The sequence below is a fragment of the Scyliorhinus torazame genome, chromosome 11 (genome assembly GCF_047496885.1).
Source record: "Scyliorhinus torazame isolate Kashiwa2021f chromosome 11, sScyTor2.1, whole genome shotgun sequence".
Taxonomy (NCBI): domain Eukaryota; kingdom Metazoa; phylum Chordata; class Chondrichthyes; order Carcharhiniformes; family Scyliorhinidae; genus Scyliorhinus; species Scyliorhinus torazame.
The window spans coordinates 182614036-182637014 of record NC_092717.1 but is presented as its reverse complement, the minus strand read 5'-3'; the positions used below and the strand labels follow the sequence as shown (position 1 = coordinate 182637014).

The 22979-nt window shown below is 49.2% G+C and overlaps 1 protein-coding gene across 3 annotated transcripts in view; it reads left to right on the top strand.

The window, feature by feature from the left end:
* Positions 1-22979, top strand: part of smarcc1a (SWI/SNF related BAF chromatin remodeling complex subunit C1a) — a 288801-nt gene that overhangs the window by 155949 nt on the left and 109873 nt on the right. For all 3 annotated transcript variants that reach the window (XM_072468117.1, XM_072468118.1, XM_072468116.1), the window contains exon 20: positions 1040-1298. In XM_072468117.1, coding sequence (XP_072324218.1) covers positions 1040-1298 — 259 coding nt within the window. The remainder of the gene's footprint in view (positions 1-1039; positions 1299-22979) is intronic.

Below are 22979 nucleotides of genomic sequence, written 5' to 3'. Positions count from 1 at the left end.
TAGTCTGAACCTGCTAACTTGAAAAATGTCCTGTTTATGCAACCGTTTTCTGTCCATTAACCAATCCTCACTCCATGCTAATTATTACCCCCGTCCCATGACTCCTAGTTTTGTGTAATGAAATTGTGTTGCCCCTTATTGAAGGCTTTTTGAAAATCTAAATATGCTGTGTCCACTTGTTCCCCTTTACCTGTCTTACTTGTTACAACCATAACAATTAAGTAAACACCATTATCCCTGTGCAAGTCCTGTTGATTCTGCTTAGCAATCAAATTATTGCTTTATAACCATTATGTTACCATGTCCTCAATAATATATTCCAGCATTTTGCGTACTGCTGGTGGTGGACCAACTGACATAGTTCCCTATTTTCTTTTTTGGGAACTGTTGTCGAATCTAAGGCATTTTGGAAACTCTAAATCACTGCATCCTCCATATCTATAGCTACCTCTTTTCAAACCCAGGATAGAGTTCATCAGGGCTTGTGCCCATCAGAACTGGCGTGGACATGTGCCGAATGACCTCTTTATGCTGCATTATTCTATGATGCTTTCAAATGAAGTGGAAAACTGAGTTGGTCAGCTCATGCTTTGCTCAGTTGTTATTCTTTGATTAGCAATGATGCTTTCTTGGCTTGGGGAAGTGGGGAGTTGCTTGATAGGCAAGTATCAGCTTATAGAGGTATCAGTAATATTTGGCATGGGAGAAATTAGCTTTATTAGTCTGAGTGGTGTGGATGGCTGTGTCATCTGATCGCTGAAATTTTGAAGAGAAATATGCAAACTCTTGACATTTAACTGTTTTGCATGTTTATAAGATTGTCTGAAGAGAAATGTAGTGAAGAAAAATTGAAGATTCAGTTGACTGGTTATTTCTGGGACGAAGTGATCAAGGTTTGGGTGTTTGTTATCAACCACAAGAATTGCGGAATCTGCTCATACTGTGAACTTTCTCAAGTCCCTTAATTGACTGCAAATGTAATCTGGATGTGCTGCTGACATTTTTGAACAAAATCTAAGTTTACTCTTTTCCTTTGTAGGCTCTGGAAATGTACAAAGATGACTGGAATAAAGTATCAGAGCATGTTGGGAGCCGTACTCAGGATGAGTGCATATTGAACTTTCTGCGACTGCCCATTGAAGACCCTTACTTGGAAGACACTGACTCCTCACTTGGCCCTCTGGCCTTTCAGCCTGTTCCTTTCAGCCAGTCTGGGAATCCTGTAATGAGCACTGTGGCATTCCTCGCCTCTGTTGTGGATCCCCGAGTGGCTGCAGCTGCTGCCAAAGCTGCTTTGGGTAAGGAGTGTTCAGACATTGTCTCTCTGCAGTCTGTGTTATCTTAATGTGAACAAGCCCTGCTTAAAAATGAAGCTTTTTAAGAAAGTCAAACTGAAAGCAAGTTGAAGATGAAGAAGGTTGTTTAGCTTGGTTTTAGTTGATTCAACTAAAAAGATTGGTCCACAAACTTTCAGCCAACAGGCTGTTTTCTTAGAACGCTTAAGACTTTGCTTCCACTACTTGAATGTCAAAGTCAATTCCACCTCAATCAGTGAATAGTGCAAGTTCATAGGTTCAAATAGGCAGAAAGTACATTTGAAAAGTGTGACCCCATCTTCCATCAGGGTTTACCTTTCTTGCACGTTTGCTCTCTTACTAGTTCCATTTAATTCACCTCCTATAATCTACCTCGGGCCTTCGGATGGCTTTGTCGTGTCATTTGGTTTTGGAAATATCCTTCTGAAATCTTTTCCACAATTTTTGTACAAAACCTACAAAAACACAGAGTAACAATTAAACAGTAAGAGTTCTGCCCCTTCCCTGACAAAGGTAAAACTTAGTTATTAATTCTCTTTAAAGTGCAATATAAAGTGCCGCCATCTGCGGCAAACCCTTCCACTGGCCCCTCCGGGGTAAACTTATCCTTCTTGAGATGTAAAAACTCCAAGTCACCCAACCACACCAAGGTGCTTGGTGGTGTAATCCATCTCCAGCCCATCAGGATCCACCTCCTTGCCACCAGTGAGGCAAAGGCCAGGATGTCTGCCCCCACCCATCCGGAGTTCCATCCCCATAAATTACCACCAATGGCCAAGATTCCTACCCAATGTTAAGAATTGCCGACATAGTCTCAAAAAGGACCTCCAGAAGTCTGCCAGCTTTGAGCATGACCAGAACATGTGCACATGATGTGCCAGGCCCCCCAGACACAGGTCGCATCTATCATCCACCCCTTCAAAAAATCGACTCATTCTGGCCTTCATAAATTATGCTCAGATCACCACTTTCAGCTGGATGACTTCACCCTCCTCAACTCCTCACTCCAAACTTCCTCGTCCAAGTGCGGACCCAGCTCCTCCGTCCACTTTGCCGTCACACCCTGAACAGAGCCTGTCTCCTAAACCTACTTGCATCTTCTGCTGATATGGACCCGGCATGCTAGCCACTCCAAACCAGAGCAGGCTAAGATCCTCTTGAGCAAGGCAGAAGGCTGCTTCATCGGAAAGGCTTTTGACCCAGCTGCGCACCTGGAGGTTCCTGAACCCATCAGCATCTGTGAACCCATATTTTTCTTTCAGTTCCGCTGAGCTGGCAAACCGACCTTCTACTTTCTCTGGACCTGTATCCTTCCGTTTCCTAACATGGTTGAGCGGCACGGTAACACAGTGGTTAGCACTGTTGTTTCACAGCGCCAGGGTCCCGGGTTCGGTTCCCGCTTGGGTCACTGTCTGTGCGGAGTCTACACGTTCTCCCTGTGTCTGTGTGGGTTTCCTCCGGGTGCTCTGGTTTCTTCCCACCAGTCCCGAAAGACATGCTGTTAGGTAATTTGTACATTCTGAATTCTCCCTCTGTGTACCCGAACAAGCGCCAGAATGTGGTGACTAGGGGTTTTCACAGTAACTTCATTGCACTGTTAATGTAAACCTACTGCGGCAATAAAATATTATTATTGCCCAAAAACTGAACTGGACTAGCCATTTAAATACTGTGACTATTATAATAATAATAATAATAACTACGTGAGCAGGTCAGAGGCTAGGAATTCCTTTTTTTTTTTAAATAATATTTTATTGAAAATTTTTGGTCAACCAACACAGTACATTGTGCATCCTTTACACAACATTGTAACAATACAGATAATAATGACCTTTTTTAAATTTAAACAAAAACAACAATAAATAAATAAATATTAAATAACAAAAAATAAAAACTAGCCCTAATTGGCGACTGCCTTGTCTCAGGCCACACAGCCCCCCCCCCCCCCCAAGTCCTGGGCCGCTGCTGCTGCCTTCTTTGTTCTCCCCTATCTATCTTTCCGCAAGATATTCGACGAACGGTTGCCACCGCCTAGTAAACCCTTGAGCCGACCCCCTTAGGACGAACTTAATCCGCTCTAACTTTATGAACCCCGCCATATCATTTATCCAGGTCTCCACCCCCGGGGCTTGGCTTCTTTCCACATTAGCAATATTCTGCGCCGGGCTACTAGGGACGCAAAGGCCAAAACATCGGCCTCTTTCGCCTCCTGCACTCCCGGCTCTTGTGCAACCCCAAATATAGCCAACCCCCAGCTTGGTTCGACCCGGACTCCTACTACTTTTGAAAGCACCTTTGTCACCCCCATCCAAAACCCCTGTAGTGCCGGGCATGACCAAAACATATGGGTATGATTCGCTGGGCTTCTCGAGCACCTCGCACACCTATCCTCCACCCCAAAAAATTTACTGAGCCGTGTTCCAGTCATATGTGCCCTGTGTAATACCTTAAACTGAATCAGGCTTAGCCTGGCGCACGAGGACGACGAGTTTACCCTGTTTAGGGCATCTGCCCACATCCCCTCCTCAATCTCCTCCCCTAGCTCTTCTTCCCATTTCCCTTTTAGTTCGTCCATCATAGTCTCCCCTTCGTCTCTCATTTCCCTATATATATCCGACACCTTACCGTCCCCCACCCATTTCTTTGAGATGACTCTGTCCTGCACCTCTTGTGTCGGGAGCTGCGGGAATTCCCTCACCTGCTGCCTCGCAAAAGCCCTCAATTGCATGTACCTGAATGCATTCCCTTGGGGCAACCCATATTTCTCGGTCAGCGCTCCCAGACTCGCAAACTTCCCATCCACAAATAGATCTTTCAATTGCGTTATACCTGCTCTTTGCCACATTCCATATCCCCCATCCATTCCCCCCGGGGCAAACCTATGGTTGTTTCTTATCGGGGACCCCCCCAGTGCTCCGGTCTTTCCCCTATGTCGTCTCCACTGTCCCCAAATCTTCAGTGTAGCTACCACCACCGGACTCGTGGTATAGTTCCTTGGTGAGAACGGCAATGGGGCTGTCACCATAGCCTGCAGGCTGGTCCCCCTACAGGACGCCCTCTCTAATCTCTTCCACGCCACTCCTTCCTCCTCTCCCATCCGCTTACTCACCATTGAAATATTAGCGGCCCAATAATACTCACTTAGGCTCGGTAGTGCCAGCCCCCCCCTATCCCTACTACGCTGTAAGAATCCCTTCCTCACTCTCGGAGTCTTCCCGGCCCAAACAAAACCCATAATACTCTTTTCTATCCTTTTGAAAAAAGCCTTCGTGATCACCACCGGGAGACACTGAAACACAAAAAGGAATCTCGGGAGGACCACCATCTTAACTGCCTGCACCCTCCCTGCCATTGACAATGCTACCATGTCCCATCTCTTGAAATCTTCCTCCATCTGTTCCACCAACCGCGTCAAATTTAGCCTGTGCAATGTGCCCCAATTCTTAGCTATCTGGATCCCCAGGTAACAAAAGTCTCTTGTTACCTTCCTCAACGGTAGGTCTTCTATTTCTCTACTCTGCTCCCCTGGATGCACCACAAACAGCTCACTCTTTCCCATATTCAATTTATACCCTGAAAAATCCCCAAACTCCCCAAGTATCCGCATTATTTCTGGCATCCCCTCCGCTGGATCCGCCACATATAGTAGCAGATCATCCGCATATAAAGATACCCGGTGTTCTTCTCCTCCCCTAAGTATTCCCCTCCATCCCTTGGAACCTCTCAGCGCTATCGCCAGGGGCTCAATCGCCAGTGCAAACAGTAATGGGGACAGAGGACATCCCTGCCTTGTCCCTCTATGGAGCCGAAAATATGCCGATCCCCGTCCATTCGTGACCACACTCGCCACTGGGGCCCTATACAACAGCTGCACCCATCTAACATACCCCTCTCCGAACCCAAATCTCCTCAACACCTCCCACAGATAATCCCACTCCACTCTATCAAATGCTTTCTCGGCATCCATCGCCACTACTATCTCCGTTTCACCCTCTGGTGGGGCCATCATCATTACCCCTAACAACCTCCGTATGTTCGTGTTCAGCTGTCTCCCCTTCACAAACCCAGTTTGGTCCTCATGAACCACCCCCGGGACACATTCCTCTATTCTCATTGCCATTACCTTGGCCAAGACCTTGGCATCTACATTGAGGAGGGAGATTGGTCTGTAGGACCCGCATTGTAGCGGATCCTTTTCCTTCTTTAAAAGAAGCGATATCGTTGCTTCTGACATAGTCGGGGGCAGTTGTCCCCTTTCCTTTGCCTCGTTGAAGGTCCTCGTCAGTAGCGGGGCGAGCAAGTCCAAATATTTTCTGTAAAATTCAACTGGGAATCCGTCCGGTCCCGGGGCCTTTCCCGTCTGCATGTTCCTAATTCCTTTCACCACTTCTTCTACCGTGATCTGTGCTCCCAATCGCATCCTTTCCTGCTCTTCCACCGTGGGAATTTCCAGCCGATCCAAAAACTCCATCATTCTCTCCCTCCCATCCGGGGGTTGAGCTTCATACAATTTTTTATAAAATGTCTTAAACACTTCATTCACTCTCTCCGCTCCCCGCTCCGTCTCTCCATCTTCGTCTCTCACCCCCCCTATTTCCCTCGCTGCTCCCCTTTTCCTCAATTGGTGTGCCAGCAATCTGCTCACCTTCTCTCCATATTCATACTGTACACCCTGCGCCTTCCTCCATTGTGCCTCTGCAGTGCCTGTGGTCAGCAAGTCAAATTCCACATGCAGCCTTTGCCTTTCCCTATACAGTCCCTCCTCCGGTGCTTCCGCATACTGTCTGTCCACCCTCAAAAGTTCTTGCAACAACCGCTCCCGTTCCTTACTCTCCTGCTTCCCTTTATGTGTCCTTATTGATATCAGCTCCCCCCTAACCACCGCCTTCAACGCCTCCCAGACCACTCCCACCTGAACCTCCCCATTGTCATTGAGTTCCAAGTACTTTTCAATGCATCCCCTCACCCTTAAGCACACCCCCTCATCCGCCATTAGTCCCATATCCATTCTCCAGGGTGGACGCCCTCTTGTTTCCTCCCCTATCTCCAAGTCTACCCAGTGTGGGGCATGATCCGAAATGGCTATAGCCGTATATTCCGTTCCCTTCACCCTCGGGATCAATGCCCTACCCAACACAAAAAAGTCTATGTGTGAATAGACTTTATGGACATAGGAGAAAAACGAGAACTCCTTACTCCTAGGTCTACTGAATCTCCACGGGTCCACCCCTCCCATCTGCTCCATAAAATCCTTAAGCACCTTGGCTGCTGCCGGCCTCCTACCAGTCCTGGACTTCGACCTATCCAGCCTTGGTTCCAACACCGTGTTAAAGTCTCCCCCCATTATCAGCTTTCCGGTCTCTAGGTCTGGGATGCGTCCTAGCATTCGCCTCATAAAATTGGCATCGTCCCAATTCGGGGCATACACGTTTACCAACACCACCATCTCTCCCTGTAATTTGCCACTCACCATCACGTATCTGCCCCCGTTATCCGCCACTATAGTCTTTGCCTCGAACATTACCCGCTTCCCCACTAATATAGCCACCCCCCTGTTTTTCGCATCCAGCCCCGAATGGAACACCTGCCCTACCCATCCTTTGCGCAACCTAACCTGATCTATCAGTTTCAGGTGCGTTTCCTGTAACATGACCACATCTGCTTTAAGTTTCTTAAGGTGTGCGAGTACTCGTGCCCTCTTTATCGGCCCGTTAAGCCCCCTCACGTTCCACGTGATCAGCCGAGTTGGGGGGCTTCCCACCCCCCCCCCCTTGCCGGTTAGCCATCATCTTTTTCCAGCTTCTCGCCCAGTTCCCACGCGGCTGTATTTCTCCCAGACGGTGCCCCCCCGCCCATCCTTTCCCGCACCCACTCCCCCCTTTCCCCAGCAGCAGCAACCCAGTAATTCCCCCCTCCCCCCCCCCCCGCTAGACCCCCCGCTAGCGTAATTACTCCCCCCATGTTGCTCCCAGAAGTCAGCAAACTCTGGCTGACCTCGGCTTCCCCCCGTGATCACGGCTCGCCCCGTGCGGCGCCCCCTCCTTCCTGCTTCTCTATTCCCGCCATAATTATCATAGCGTGGGAACCAAACCCGCGCCTCTCCCTCGGCCCCGCCTCCCATGGCCAACGCCCCATCTCCTCTCCCTCCCCACCTCCCCCCATCACCACCTGTGGGAGAAAGAAAAGTTACCATACCGCAGGATTAATCATACAATCCCTCTTCGCCCCCCCCCCCCCCCCCCCCCACTCGTCCCACCACTTTGTCCAAACGTTCATTTTCGTAGTCCAATCATTCCAATTTTTCTTCTACAATAAAAGTCCACGCTTCATCCGCCGTCTCAAAGTAGTGGTGCCTCCCTTGATATGTGACCCACAGTCTTGCCGGTTGCAGCATTCCAAACTTTATCTTTTTTTTGTGAAGTACCGCTTTGGCCCGATTAAAGCTCGCCCTCCTTCTCGCCACCTCCGCACTCCAATCTTGATAGACGCGGATCACCGCGTTCTCCCATTTACTACACCGAGTTTTCTTCGCCCATCTAAGGACCATTTCTCTATCCTTAAAACGGAGAAATCTCACCACTATGGCTCTGGGAGCTTCTCCTGCTCTCGGTCCTCGCACCATAACTCGGTATGCTCCCTCCACCTCCAACGGACCCGTCGGGGCCTCCACTCCCATTAACGAGTGCAGCATCGTGCTCACATATGCCCTGACGTCCGCCCCCTCCACACCTTCAGGAAGGCCAAGAATCCTCAAGTTGTTCCTCCTTGCGTTATTTTCCAGTGCCTCCAACCTCTCCACAGATCGTTTCTGGTGTGCCTCCTGTATCTCCGACTTCACCACCAGGCCCTGTATGTCGTTTTCATTCTCTGCTGCTTTCGCCTTCACGACCCGAAGCTCCTGCTCCTGGGTCTTTTGTTCCTCTTTCAGCCCTTCAATCGCCTGTAGTATCGGGGCCAACAACTCTTTCTTCATTTCCTTTTTTATCTCCTCCACGCAGCGTTTCAAAAACTCTTGTTGTTCAGGGCCCCATATGAAACTGCCACCTTCCGACGCCATCTTGGTTTCTGCTTGCCTTCCTTGCCGTTGTTCCAAAGGATCCGCTGCAATCCGGCCACTTTCCTCTCCTTTTTCCATCCGTGTCCAGGGGGAACACCCTTCTGGTTCACCGCACGGTGTTTTCAGCCGTTAAAATTACCGTTGGGGCTCCTATCAAGAGCCCAAAAGTCCGTTTCACAGGGAGCTGCCGAAACGTGCGACTCAGCTGGTCATCGCCGCACCCGGAAGTCGAGGCTAGGAATTCCTGTGACGAGTGACTCACCTCCTGACTGCCCAAAGCCTGTCCATCACCAACAAGGCACAAGTCAGGAGTGTAATGGAATACTCCCCACTTGCCTAGATGAGTGCAGCTCAAACAACACTCTAGAAGCTCAACACCATCGAGGACAAAGCAGCCCATTTATTGGCATCCCTTCTACAAATATTCACTCCCATCACCGACGCACAGTAGCAGTAGTGTGTCCCATCTACAAGATGCAGTGCAGGAACTCACCAAGGTTCCATAGGCAGCACTTCCCTAATCCACGACCATGACTATTTATAGGGCATCGGAGGAATCACAAATGTAGGTGGGAAGAGACTGGCAGGGGAGGAGAGGATTGAGTCAAGATAGAAAGAAGTTGAGTTGTGTGGGGCAGAAGCAGGCTGATATGGGTTTATCAGGGCAGTCGTGTTTGTGGATTTTGCGAAGGACGTCGAAGGAGACTGCAGTGTTTGGTTGGTTGCAGAGTGTGTGCGTGCGTATGCTATGGCGTTTCAAATGCTCCTTTAATGCCTTTTTAAAAATAAACATTTTATTGAGGTATTTCTGGTATAGCAACAACAAAATAAACATTGTACATGAAACTATAAACTTAGTGTAAAAGCCGTCTCCCTCCCTTACAGGTCCCACCTTTATTAACCCCTGCTCTAAGCTAAACTAACCCCCCCCCCCTTCTGCTGACGATTAATTTTCCGCAAAGAAGTTGATGAACGGTTGCTACCTCCGGGCGAACCCCAACAGTGACCCTCTCAAGGTGAACTTGATTTTCTCCAAACAGAGAAAGTTAGCCATGTCCGATAGCCAGGTCTCCGACTTCGGGGCTTTGAGTCCCTCCAAGCTAATAAAATCCGTCTCCGGGCTACAAGGGAAGCAAAAGCCAGAACGTCTGCCTCTTTCTCCTCCTGGATTCCCGGGTCTTCCGACACCCCGTAAATCGCCACCTCTGGACTCAGTGCCACCCTTGTTTTTAACACCGTGGACATGACATCTGCAAACCCCTGCCAAAATCCCGTAAGCTTCGGACATGCCCAGAACATGTGGACATGGTTCGGTGGTCCTCCCGCACATTTTGCACAGCTGTCTTCCACCCCAAAGAACCTGCTCATCCGCACCGCTGTCATATGAGCCTGGTGAACGACCTTGAATTGTACAAGGCTGAGCCTGGCACATGTTGCGGACGCGTTGACTCTACTCAACGCGTCCGCCCATAGACAATCCTCTATCTCTCCTCCCACCTCCTCCTCCCACTTGCGCTTCAGCTCCTCTGTCTGCGTCGCCTCTGACCCCATAAGTTCCTTGTAAATGTCAGAGACGCTTCCTTCTCCTACACACCCTCTGAAAACTACCCTGTCCTGAATCCCCATTAGCGGTAGGAGCGGGAAGGTTGACAACTGTTTACGTAAGAAGTCCCGCACCTGCAGAAACCTGAATTTGTTTCCCCTCGCCAACCCAAACTTCCCCTCTAGCGCCCTCATACTCGGAAAGCTCCCCTCGATAAACATATCCCCCATCCTCTCAATCTCTGCTCTCTGCCATATCCGGAACCCCCCATCCATACTTCCCGGGGCAAACCGGTGATTATTACAGATTTGGGACCAGACTGATGCTCCCTCTGCTCCCTCATGTCTCCTCCATTGCCCCCAGATTCTCGGGGCCACCACCACCACGGGGCTGGTGGAGTACCGTGACGGCGGGAACGGCAGAGGCGCAGTTACCAGCGCCCCCAGACTGGTGCCCTTGCATGAAGCCCAGTTACTAAAATTTGGCAGCGCCAGCCCGCTCTCTCCCCGACTCCGCTCAAGCATTACCGTCCTTACTCGTGGGGTCTTGCCAGCCCAGACGAAGCCAGTGATCACTCTGTTGACCCGTTTAAAAAGGGACCGCGGAATAAAGATGGAGAGACATTGAAACACGAACAGGAATCTCGGGAGGACCGTCATCTTCACCGCCTGCACCCTCCCAGCTAATGACAACGGGAGCGCGTCCCATCTCTGAAAATCGTGTCTCTCTCCCCCCCCCCCCCCCCCCCCCCCCCCCCGGACCAGTCCCTTGAGGCTCTCAGAGCAACGATTTGCCAACGGCTCTATAGCGCGCAAAGAACAGTGGGGAGAGGGGGCATTCCTGTCTCGTCCCCTGTGCAGTCTAAAATAGTCCGATGTTGTCCTATTCGTACATACGCTTGCCACAGGAGCCTGATACAGCAACCTGACCCAGTCAATAAAGCTCCGCCCAAATCCGAACGGTCCCAGTACCTCTCTCAGATATTGCCATTCTACCCGATCAAAAGCCTTCTCTGCGTCCATTGCGATCACTACCTCCACCCCCCTACCTTCCGGGGGCATCATGATCACGTTTAACAACCTTCTAACATTGGCCACCAACTGCCTACCCTTAACGAACCCCGTCTGGTCCTCCCCAATAACGTCCGGAACACAATCCTCAATCCTGGAGGAAAATAATTTTGGCCAGCAGTTTGGCGTCCACATTCAACAGGGATTTCGGCCTGGAGGACCCACACAGCTCCGGGTTCTTGTCAGCGAAATCGTGGCCTGTGACAGGGCCTCTTTCCCTTGGCTCATTGAACATCCTCATCAACACCGGCCCCAATATCCCAGCGAACGTTTTATAAAACTCCACTGGGTATCCATCTGGCCCCGGGGCTTTACCTGACTCCATGGCCTTCAGACCCTCCACTATCTCTTCCAACCCGATCGGGGCCCCTAGCCCTTCTACCAGCTCCCCGTCCACCTTTGGGAAATTCAGCCCTCCCAAGCAGTGCCTCATTCCCTCCAGCCCCGTAGGGGGTTCCGACCTATACAGCCTACTGTAGAAATCCCTAAACGCGTTATTCGCCCCTGCTGAATCTCCAATCAGGTTCCCATTTCCGTCATTTACTTTCCCTATCTCCCTGGCTGCCTCCCTCTTTCTAAGATGCTGTGCAAGCATTCTGCTGGCCTTCTCTCCATTCTCATAGATCACCCCCCTCGCCTTTCTCAGCTGCTCCACCGCCCTCCCTGTGGTTAACAAGCCGAACTCCGCCTGTAGCCTCCGCCATTCCCTTAAAGACCTTGCCTCTGGGGACTCCGCATACCTCATGTCGATCTGTAGTATCTCCTTTACCAGTTGGTCAGTCTCTGCCCTCTCCACTTTCTCCCTATGGGCCCGTATCGAGATCAGCTCCCTTCTGACCATCGCCTTCAGTGTTTCCCAGACCACCGCTACTGAAATTTCCCCCTTGTCGTTGACCTGCAGGTAGTTCTGAATACATTACCTCAGCCGATCGCACACCCCTTCGTCAGCCAAAAGATCCACATCTAACCTCCAGTGTGGGCGGGCGCTGGTTACGGTCTTTACTAACCTGCAGGTCAACCCAGTGCGGAGCATGGTCTGAGATTGTGATCGCCGAGTACCCCGTGTCCACCACCCCTGCCAGTAAGGCCCTGCTCAAAATAAAGAAATCAATCCGGGAATACACTTTATGCACGTGTGAGTGGAAGGAGAACTCCTTCACCCTCTGCTGCCTAAATCTCCATGGATCCACCCCCTCCATCTGCTCCATGAACCCTTTTAGTTCCTTTGCCATTGCTGGCACCCTGTCCGTTTTCGAGCTTGACCGGTCCAAGCCAGGGTCAATAACGGTGTTGAAGTCCTCTCCCATGACCAACCTGTGCGAGTCCAGGTCCGGTATCTTCCCCAGCATCCTCTTTATAAACTCCACCTCATCCCAATTTGACGCATACATATTTACCAATACCACCTGCACCCCCTCCAGTTTCCCACTGACCATAATGTACCGACCTCTCACATTTTAAGACTATTCTACCCGCCTCAAACACCACCCGCTTATTGATCAGAATCGCGACCCCTCTAGTCTTTGAATCTAGTCCCGAGTGAAAGACCTAACTGACCCAGCCTTTCCTCAATCTAATCTGGTCAGTTACTCTAAGGTGCATCTCCTGTAACATTACCACGTCCGCCTTCAATCCCCGAAGATGTGCGAACGCACGTGCCCTCTTGACCGGCCCATTTAACCCTCGAACATTCCAGGTGATCAGCCTAGTTGGGGGGCTCATTGGCCCCCCCCCGCTTCGCCGATCAACCATCCCCTTTTTTGGGCCCGCCTCCAGCCCATGCTCTGCGCCTCCACCGGCCCGCCCCCAGGCAGCCTCCGTCCCCAACCTCCTCTCTGTCCCTTAGCCCAAGTCCTTGCCTCGTCAGCAGACCATTTGACCCCCCCCCCCCCCCCCCCCCCCCCCCCCCCAGTTACAACATTCTGTAACCCAACCCCTTTAATAAACCGAACATATGCACACCCCTCACTACGCTTCCGTGAGCTAGCCCGCCCAGCTAGCTTGGTGGCCCCCATCCCTGGTGCCGGATAGTCTCCCACCTGCCACTGCCACTGGTCCCAAATCCGTACAGAAGGCATTACAAACAGCTTCCACAAAACGGGAAACTTTTTTTTAAAGAAAAAAACAAACAACCCATGAACGTTGCAGCAAAGTTCAAAAGTTCTCAGTCCACCACCAGTCCTTTCCTTTTCACGAAGTCCAGCGCATACTCAGGTGACTCGAAAAAAAAGTGCTGTTCCTCGTACGTGACCCAGAGATAGGCCAGATACAACAGTCCGACCTTCACCACCTTTTTCTTAAAAAGGATCGACCTAATCTGGTTGAAGCCTGCTCTTCTTCTGGCCACCTCCACACTCCGGTCTTGGTAGACCCACAGGATACTGTTGTCCCACTTACAGCTCCGTGTCTGCTTGGCCCACTCTAGAATCCGCTCCTTATCCAAGTACCTGTGGAATCTCACAACCATTGCCCTCGGGGCGAGGTGGGTGGGGTCTCCCATTCGCGGCTTCCTCGCGAGTGCTCTGTGAGCCCTGTCCACCTCCAAGGGTTGCGAGAATGCCCCATTCCCCAGTAGCTTCACAAACATGTCTGCGATGTCTGCCCCAGCGTCCACTCCTTCGGACCCCTCCGGGAGCCCAACAATTCTTGTGTTCTGCCGGCGGGACCTATTTTCTAGGTCCTCCACCTTCTCCAGGAGCTTCTTCTGCTGGTCTCTCAGCATCCCCACCTCCAACTCCACCGCAGTTTGATGTTCCTCCTGCTCAGCCAACGCCTTCTCTACCTTCTGGCTCGCCCGATCTTGGGCGTCCAATCTAAGCTCCAGCTGCTCAATTGACTCTTATCGGGTCCAAGCAGTCCCGTTTCTGCTTAGCAAAGCCGTCCTGAATAACTTGCGTCAGCTGCTCTATTGACCGCTGGGTCGACAAACCAGAGGTCTGGTCCTCTGCCATGCTGTCTCTCGCTGCAGCTTCAGCCCAAGCCTTTTCTGTCTTTCTGTTTCTGCCTTTACGAGCACTTCTAGTCCTTCTCTCCATGCACCGATGTAGGATGTACACAATTGCCTCTGTCATCAGTTTTACAAATCAAGTCCGGTACAAAGTTGGGAGATGTAGACAGAGTCAATGGATGGGAGGTGGCTCCGCGTGATGAACTGGGCTGTGTTCACGACTCTGTAGTTTGTTGCAGTCTTGGGCCGAGCAGTTGCCATAACCAACCTGTGATGCAGCCAGATAGGATCTTTCTATTGTGCATCTGTAAAAGTTGGTAAGAGTCAAAGTTGGCATGCCGAATTTCCTCAAGTTTTCTGAGGAAGTATAGGTACTGTTGTTAGTGCTTTCTTAGTCTTAGCATCGACATAGGTGGACCAGGACAGATCGTTGGTGATGTGCACACCTAGGAATTTGAAGCTGTCAACCATCTCCACCTCGGCACCATTGATGCAGATAGGAGTGTGTATGATACCATGTTTCCTGAAGTCAATGACCAGCTCCTCAGCTTTGCTGACGTTGATGGAGAGACTGTTGTCGTTACACCATGCCACTAGGTTCTCTATCTCCCTCCTGTGCTGACTCGAGATCCAGTTACTCATGTTTCCAGCCATTGAGTGTCATGGGGAGATGGTTTGGTCCGCTCATCAGAGATGGTCATTACCTGGTACTTGTAATGTGCAAATGTTACTTGCTATTTATTGGCCCAAGCTCGAATGTTGTCCAGCTCGTACTGCATACGAGCATAGACTGCTTCAGTACCTGAGCCGTTATGGATCATGCAAACAGCGAGCATCCCACTTCTAACCTCGTGTTGAGGGAATGTCATGACTGAGCCAAGACAATACCAAGCTTCTGCAGTTAACTGCTGGAAGTCAATCATGTCAGTTCCAACCACCATAACCATCTTGCTTTGTGCAAAGAAGGCTGAAGGGAAAACTGGTGGAAGTGCAACAAAACTGAGGGGCACAGATAGAAAAGGAACTTTTCCCCTTACTGGAGGAATCAATAAAAAGGGGGCATAGATTTACGGTAAGGGGCAGGAGATTTCAAAGGGACTGAAGGAAAGGTTTTTTCACCCAGAGGGTGGTGAAAATCTGGAGCACATTGCCAGAAAGGGTGGGAGAGGCAGGAACACTCACAATATTTAAGAAGCATTAAAGGGACTTCCAGTGGCGGCTATGAAGGAATAAGTCGCACATTTGGTGTAGAGGAAAGGATTGCAAAGATGATTCTGGATAGGAGCGAAAGCAACAGGGTAGTTGTTATGGGGGACTTTAACTTTCCAAATATTGACTGGAAACGCTATAGTTCGAGTACTTTAGATGGGTCCGTTTTTGTCCAATGTGTGCAGGAGGGCTTCCTGACACAGTATGTAGATAGGCCAACGAGAGGCGAGGTCGTATTGGATTTGGTACTGGGTCATGAACCAGGACAGGTGTTAGATTTGGAGGTAGGTTGATAGTGACCTCAATTCGATTACGTTTACTTTAGTGATGGAAAGGGATAGATATATACCGCAGGGCAAGAGTTATATCTGGGGGAAAGGCAATTATGATGCGATGAGGCAAGACTTAAGATGCATCGGATGGAGAGGAAAACTGCAGGGGATGGGCACAATGGAAATGTGGAGCTTGTTCAAGGAACAGCTACTGCATGTCCTTGATAAGTATGTACCTGTCCGGCAGGGAGGAAGTGGTCGAGCAAGGGAACCGTGGTTTACTAAAGCAGTCGAAACACTTGTCAAGAGGAAGAAGGAGACTTATGTAAAGATGAGACATGAAGGTTCAGTTAGGGCGCTCGAGAGTTACAAGTTAGCTAGGAAGGACCTAAAGAGAGAGCTAAGAAGAGCCAGGAGGGGACGTGAGAAGTCTTTGGCAGGTAGGATCAAGTTAACCCGAAAGCTTTCTCTAGATATGTCCGGAATAAATGAATGACAAGGCTAAGAGTAGGGCCAGTCAAGGACAGTAGTGGGAAGATGTGCTTGGAGTCCGAGGAGATAGGAGAGGTGTTAAATGAATATTTTTCGTCAGTATTCACACAGGGAAAAGACAATGTTGCCGAGGAGAATACTGAGATTCAGGCTACTAGACTAGAAGGGCTTGAGGTTCATAAGGAGGAGGTGTTAGCAATTCTGGAAAGTGTAAAAATAGATAAGTCCCCTGGGCCGGATGGGATTTATCCTAGGATTCTCTGGGAAGCTAGGGAGGAGATTGCTGAGCCTTTGGCTTTGATCTTTAAGTCATCTTTGTCGACAGGAATAGTATCAGAAGACTGGAGGATAGCAAATGTTGTCCCCTTGTTCAAGAAGGGGAATAGAGACAACCCCGGTAACTGTAGACCAGTGAGCCTTACTGCTGTTGTGGGCAAAATCTTGGAAAGGTTTATGAGAGATAGGATGTATAATCATCTGGAAAGGAATAATTTGATTAGAGATAGTCAACACGGTTTTGTGAAGGGTAGGTCGTGCCTCACAAACCTTATTGAGTTCTTTGATGACCAAACAGGTGGATGAGGGTAAAGCAGTTGATGTGGTGTATATGGATTTCAGTAAAGCGTTTGATAAGGTTCCCCATGGTGGGCTACTGCAGAAAATACGGAGGCATGGAATTCAGGGTGATTTAGCAGTTTGGATCAGAAATTGGCTAGCTGGAAGGGTGGTGGTTGATGGGAAATGTTCAGACTGGAGTCCAGTTACTAGTGGTGTACCACAAGGATCTGTTTTGGGGGCACTGCTGTTTGTCATTTTTATAAATGACCTGGAGGAGGGCGTAGAAGGATGGGTGAGTAAATTTGCAGATGACACTAAAGTCGGTGGAGTTGTGGACAGTGCGGAAGGATGTTACAAGTTACCGAGGGTCATAGATAAGCTGCAGCGCTGGGCTGAGAGGTGGCAAATGGAGTTTAATGCAGAAAAGTGTGAGGTGATTCATTTTGGAAGGAATAACAGGAAGACAGAGTACTGGGCTAATGGTAAGATTCTTGGCAGTGTGGATGAGCAGAGAGATCTCGGTGTCCATGTACATAGATCCCTGAAAGTTGCCACCCAGGTTGAGAGGGTTGTTAAGAAGGTGTACGGTGTGTTAGCTTTTATTGGTAGAGGGATTGAGTTTCGGAGCCATGAGGTCATTTGGAGTATTGCGTGCAATTCTGGTCGCCGCATTATAGGAAGGATGTGGAAGCATTGGAAAGGGTGCAGAGGAGATTTACCAGAATTTTTGCCTGGTATGGAGGGAAGATCTTATGAAGAAAGGCTGAGGGACTTGAGGCTGTTTTCGTTAGAGAGAAGAAGGTTAAGAGGTGACTTAATTGAGGCATACAAGATGATCAGAGGATTGGCTAGGGTGGGCAGTGAGAGCCTTTTTCCTCGGATGGTGATGTCTAGCACGAGGGGACATAGCTTTAAATTGAGGGGAGATAGATATAGGACAGATGTCCGAGGTAGGTTCTTTACTCGGAGAGTAGTAAGGGCATGGAATGCCCTGCCTGCGACAGTAGTGGACTCGCCAACACTAAGGGCATTCAAATGGTCATTGGATAGACATATGGACGATAAGGGAATAGTGTAGATGGGCTTTAGAGTGGTTTCGCAGGTCAGTGGAACATCGAGGGCCGAAGGGCCTGTACTGCGCTGTTATGTTCTATGAGTAGTACTACACTCTGCATGCGTCACCCGATGTCTGTCTATGTATTTACATTATGTATCTATCGTATGTTCTATGTTTTGTCATGTATGGAACGATTTGTCTGGACTGTATGCAGAACAATATTTTTCGCTGTACATGTGACTATCCCAAATCCGAAGTCTGTTGATCAACTGATACACAGGTTGGGAGTGTGATGGTATAATGTCCACTTAATGGGGTGAGTATAGCTCAGACCTCAACATAAAACCATAGAGTAGAAATCACGACAGTGTAGAAGGAGGTTATTCGGCCCATCGAGTCTGCACCCAGCCTCTGAATGAGCCCGCTACCTAGGCCCGCTCCTGTACCCTATCCCTATAACCCCACCTAACCGTTGGACACTAAGGGCAACTTAGCATGGCTGATCCACCAAATTACACATTTTTGAATTGTGGGAGGAAACCGGAGCACCTGGAGGAAATGCACACAGACTCAGGCGAACGTGCAAACCCCGCACAGATAGTCAGCCAAGGCTGGGATTGAACCCACATCTTTGATGCTGTGATGCAGCAGTGCTAGCCACTGTGCCATCAGCATCATCCAGTACACAATCACCTGCTTGATCGGCACCATCGCCGTAAACCTTCAAATCCTTCACAGTGCCCATGGTGTGTACTATATACAAGATGCACTGTATCAACTTCCCAAGGTTCCTTTGACAGCACCTTCCAAACCCATAATCTGTACCACCTTGAAGAACGAGGACAGGGCAGTGGAAGCATGGGACCATCGCTAACTGACAGTTCTATTCTAAGCAACACACTATTGTGTTTTGAAACTATATTGTCTTTCCTCACACTGGTTGTGTCAGAATCCTGGAACACCCTTCCTAAAAGCTCTGTTAGTGTACCACACCAGCAGAAATGTAGCAGTCAAGAAGGTGGCTTACTGATACCTTCTCTTGTTTCGAATTTTTTTAAAATTCCAGCCATTTTCAATTTGTATACAAAACACACCATACAACACAGTCAACTTTAAAGAAGTATATCCCAACAGTCTTCCCCCCCCCACCCTCCCCAAATCTTAAAATCTACCTGCCCCGCTTTATAACTATTCTATAAATAATATAAAATACAGGTCCACCCACCCCGCTGTCACTTGCCAATCCTTAAAGAAGGGTATGAACAGCCCCCACCTTGAGTGGAACTCTCCTCCCCCTAATGGCAAACTTTATTTTTTTTTCAAATGAAGAAACTCTGCCAAATCGCACGCATATCCCGCTGCCTTCGGCAGCTCTGGAGCTTGCCATCCTAAGAGATTCTCCTCTGGGCTGTCTGAGGCAAAGGCTAACACGTCAGGCTCTCTCCCCACCTCCACTCTCGGATCCTCCGAGATTCCGAATATCACAACCCATGGGTTTGGTGCTACTTTCAGCCCTAAAATCTCTGTCACAGATCCTGCAAAGGATTCCCAATACTCTACCATTTTCAAGCAGGCCCAAAACATATAGTTGTGCTGTGCCGGCCCTCTGGAGCAACGCCCACATTTATCCTCCAACTCTTTTTTTTGGGTGGGGGGGAGAAACGACTTGTGCGCAATTTTGTCATGTGCATTCTGTGCACCACCTTAAATTGAATTAAACTTCATCTTGCACACGAGGAAGTTGAATTTGTCCTCTTCAGGAACTCACTCCAAGTCCCTTGCCTTCAAATGTCCCCATAGCTGGTCCTCCCACTTTGTCATTCACACACACACACACACACACACACACACACACACACACACACACACACACACAAATAAATTCCCAGATCGGCAGGTACCCGGAACCCATTCCCCCTCAGCAGAGATGGAATTTGTCCATTAGCCCCCCCCGATTCTGTGAATCTCCTTTCATGAAAATATCTCTGAACCACTCTCTCCCATCTCGCCCCACATCCTGTATGTTGAGTCCAGCCCTGCTGGGATAAATCTCTGATTGTCACCAATTGGTGCCCACAACAGCATGCCCTTTATCTTAACATGTTGCCTGAGGTGGTTCCAGCTCCTCAATGTGGCAACCCCCACCAGAATTATGGAGTATTTTGCCAGTGAGAAGAGATGCCATCACCAGTGCCCTCAGACTTGTCCCTCTGCATGAAGCCTCTTCCATTCGTTCCCACACCGATCCTTCCTCTGACCCACTTCCAAACCTACTCCACGTGCGCTGCCCAGTAATAATTTGGGAATGCCAAACCACCCGACCACCTGTCCCGCTCCAAAAATATCTTCCTGAGTCTTGGGTGCCTTCCTTCTCCATATAAAGTCTGAAATCATCCTGTTTGCCCTCATAAAAACCGATTTGGGCAAGAAGATAAGGAGGTTCTGAAAGACAAATACTTTGGGAGGACCGGCGTCTTCACGGTCTGGATCCTTCCTGCCAACGATAACGGGAAAACATCGATCTCTTAGTCTTCCTTCACCCCATCTACCAGATTGGCCAAGTTTAATTTACACAACTGCTCAATTACGTGCCACCTGGATTCCTAGATACCTAAAGCTCGCCCTAACCAGCCGGATCGACCACCTCTCCGAATCCATTCCCCTAAGCATTGACTGGAAAAGGGTCGCTCTTTCCCACATTAAGCTTATATCCTGAGAACAAGCCAAATTTTGTCAGTATCCCTCAAACTTCAGTCTATACTGTGATATGTAACGGCAGATCATTCACATGCCGGGAGACTTTGTGCTCCACCCCTCTTCTCTATTCCTCTCCACTCTGTCAATATCATAAGTGCCATTGCTAATGATTCGATCGTCAGTGCAAAGAGCAATCGAGACAGTGGGCATTCCTGCCTTGTTATCAGTTGCAAGCTAAAATATCCCAAAATAATAGTGTTTGCACGCACACTTGCTATATAACAATCTAATCCAGTCAACAAATCCTGGCCCAAGACCAAATAGCCCTAGTATTTCGAAAAAATACTCCCACTCAACCTGGTCAAAAGCTTTTTCCGCGTTGATAGATATTATCACCTCCATTTCCTGGCCCAACAGTCATCACCACATTCAATCATCTCTTGGTATTTGATGATATGGCAGTCCCAATCTTTGCACATGCTTCTCATCCGCCAGCAAAGCTACATCGAACCTCCATTGCGGTTGTTGGGATCCCCCCTTTTTCCATGCATAGATCCACAATGCATGGCGCATGATACAACACAACGACCACCAAATATTATGATCCTATCCCCCCCTGCCAGCAATGTCTTATCCATAAGAAAAAAAGTCGATATGGGAGTACACCTGATGTATGTGTGAAACAATAAACTCTCTCGCTCTCATGTGTCCAAATCCCAATGGGTCCACACACCCATCTTATACATGAACCCCAACAGCTCCTTCGTTACTCCGGACTTCAAGGACTTGGGGCACGACTGGTCCACCAAAGGGTCAAGCACATTGTTAAAATCTGCACCCGTGATAAACCAATGCGTATCCAAGTCAGGAATCTTGGCCAGTAGCTTCTTTGCAAAATCACCATCATCCCAATTGGGGGCATAAACATTCACCAAACCTATGGGCACTCCCTCCAATCTACCACTTACCATCACGAATCTACCCCCTGGATCTCCCACTATGTTGCTCACTGAAAATGCCGTGAACCAATAAGTACTGCTGTCCATCTCATCTTAGAATTCAATCCTAAATGGACCCCACCCACCCTTTCCTCAACCTCTTTTGGTCTTTGATCCCAAGCTGAGTCTCTTGTATAAAACCCTTGTCTGCCTTTAAACTTTTTTTGGGTGAACAGTCGAGATCTCTTGATCGGCCCATTCAATCCCCTTGCATTTCTCCAGATCAGTCTGGTAGAGGAGGGTCCACACACTCTCCTCTTCCCCCCCCCCCCCATTCCGATAGGCCACATCCAGAACCTAGTGAGCTTCCCCTGGCCCCTGTCTCTCCCATCTCCTGGCTCCCCTCAAGGTGGTTGTCGTCCCCATCCCCTCCACCCAGTGACTCCATAGGAAAGCCGTCAACGTCAGCGACCCATCCCTCTGTCCCCATTCCCATCCTTCCCAAAGAAAGACCCACCCAAGTCGAAAACAGGAAAACGAGAGCGACTACTACTACCCCCCCCCCCCCCCCCCCCCCCCAAGCCAGCAATGGCTCTTTCCCCACTTCTCTTCTGTTAACAAACATTTGTGACCTCCTCCCCGAGGTTAAAAATTGGCTTCATTAAAGCCAAAGTCTCTCCCTCCGCCTCAACTTTTACATCCTTACTGCCCATCCCTCACTGCATCCCCACCACCCTCCCGCGCGCATCCCACAAAACTCCAAATATGTTCAAAACCCCTAATATCTATACCCTGAATATGGGGCGGCAAATGTTGCAGAACTCTAAAACTCCATATTAAACGTACAAAGTGAATAACGATAACAAAGGTAAACAATGACATCGAACTTAAAAACTATTCAGTCCTCCCCCCCCCCCCCCCCCCCCCCCGCCCCTTACTACAATACCACAATTCAGCCTTGCAAGTGAACCCATGTAAGAACCAACATCCCCGAATCCATGATCTTTTATAAATTGATCCATCTCCTCCGTTGTGTCAAAAATAATACTCCTTTCCTCCTTGTGTGACTCACAAATGAGTTGGGTATATCATACCAAACCAAATCTTGTTCTTGAAAAGAGCACCCTTGTTCTTTTTTAGACCAGCCCTTCTCTTGGCCAACTCTGTTCCCAAGTTTTGGAAAATATGTGGCCTTCCAGGTACATTTACTGGTCTCCTTAGCCCACTTCAGAATCCTTTCCTTGTCTCGGTACCCGTGTAGCCTCATAATAATTGCACGTGGCCACTCTCCAGCTATCTGCTTTCCCCCAGCAACTGATGAGCTCGATCCATTTCGGAGGACGCCCATGAGTGGGTCTCCAGTTCGTCAGCCTTTCCTAGCTTTCCGCCATTACCAGCATATTGGCCTCTAAAGAGGCAATCGGATACTCGTGGTCGACCACTGATTGCTCAACCTTCTGGATCAAAACCCTCTGCGTCTCCAGACTCTGCTCTATTCTCTCTATGGTCTTGATTGGCTCTCCATGTCTGTCTTTATTGGCTCTACAACTCTCACTAGGTCCTCTGAAGGCTGCCAGTCTCTGTTTCTTGAATTCTGCCGAGATAAATTCAGTCAATTGCTCCGTTCACTGTTGTGTAGGTGGTGACGTTGTAGGTCCCTCCGCTTTCCAGCGCTACGCACGTTGCCCTGGTCTGAGGAATGCCCTTTGCTCGACTCTCTCCTCATTTTGTTGTTTTTTTGACATCCCTCCGCTGAAGGAGAAAATCTATATCGTAAATCCTGTCATTTTGTGCATGCAACATCCCAAGAAATCGCGCAAAAA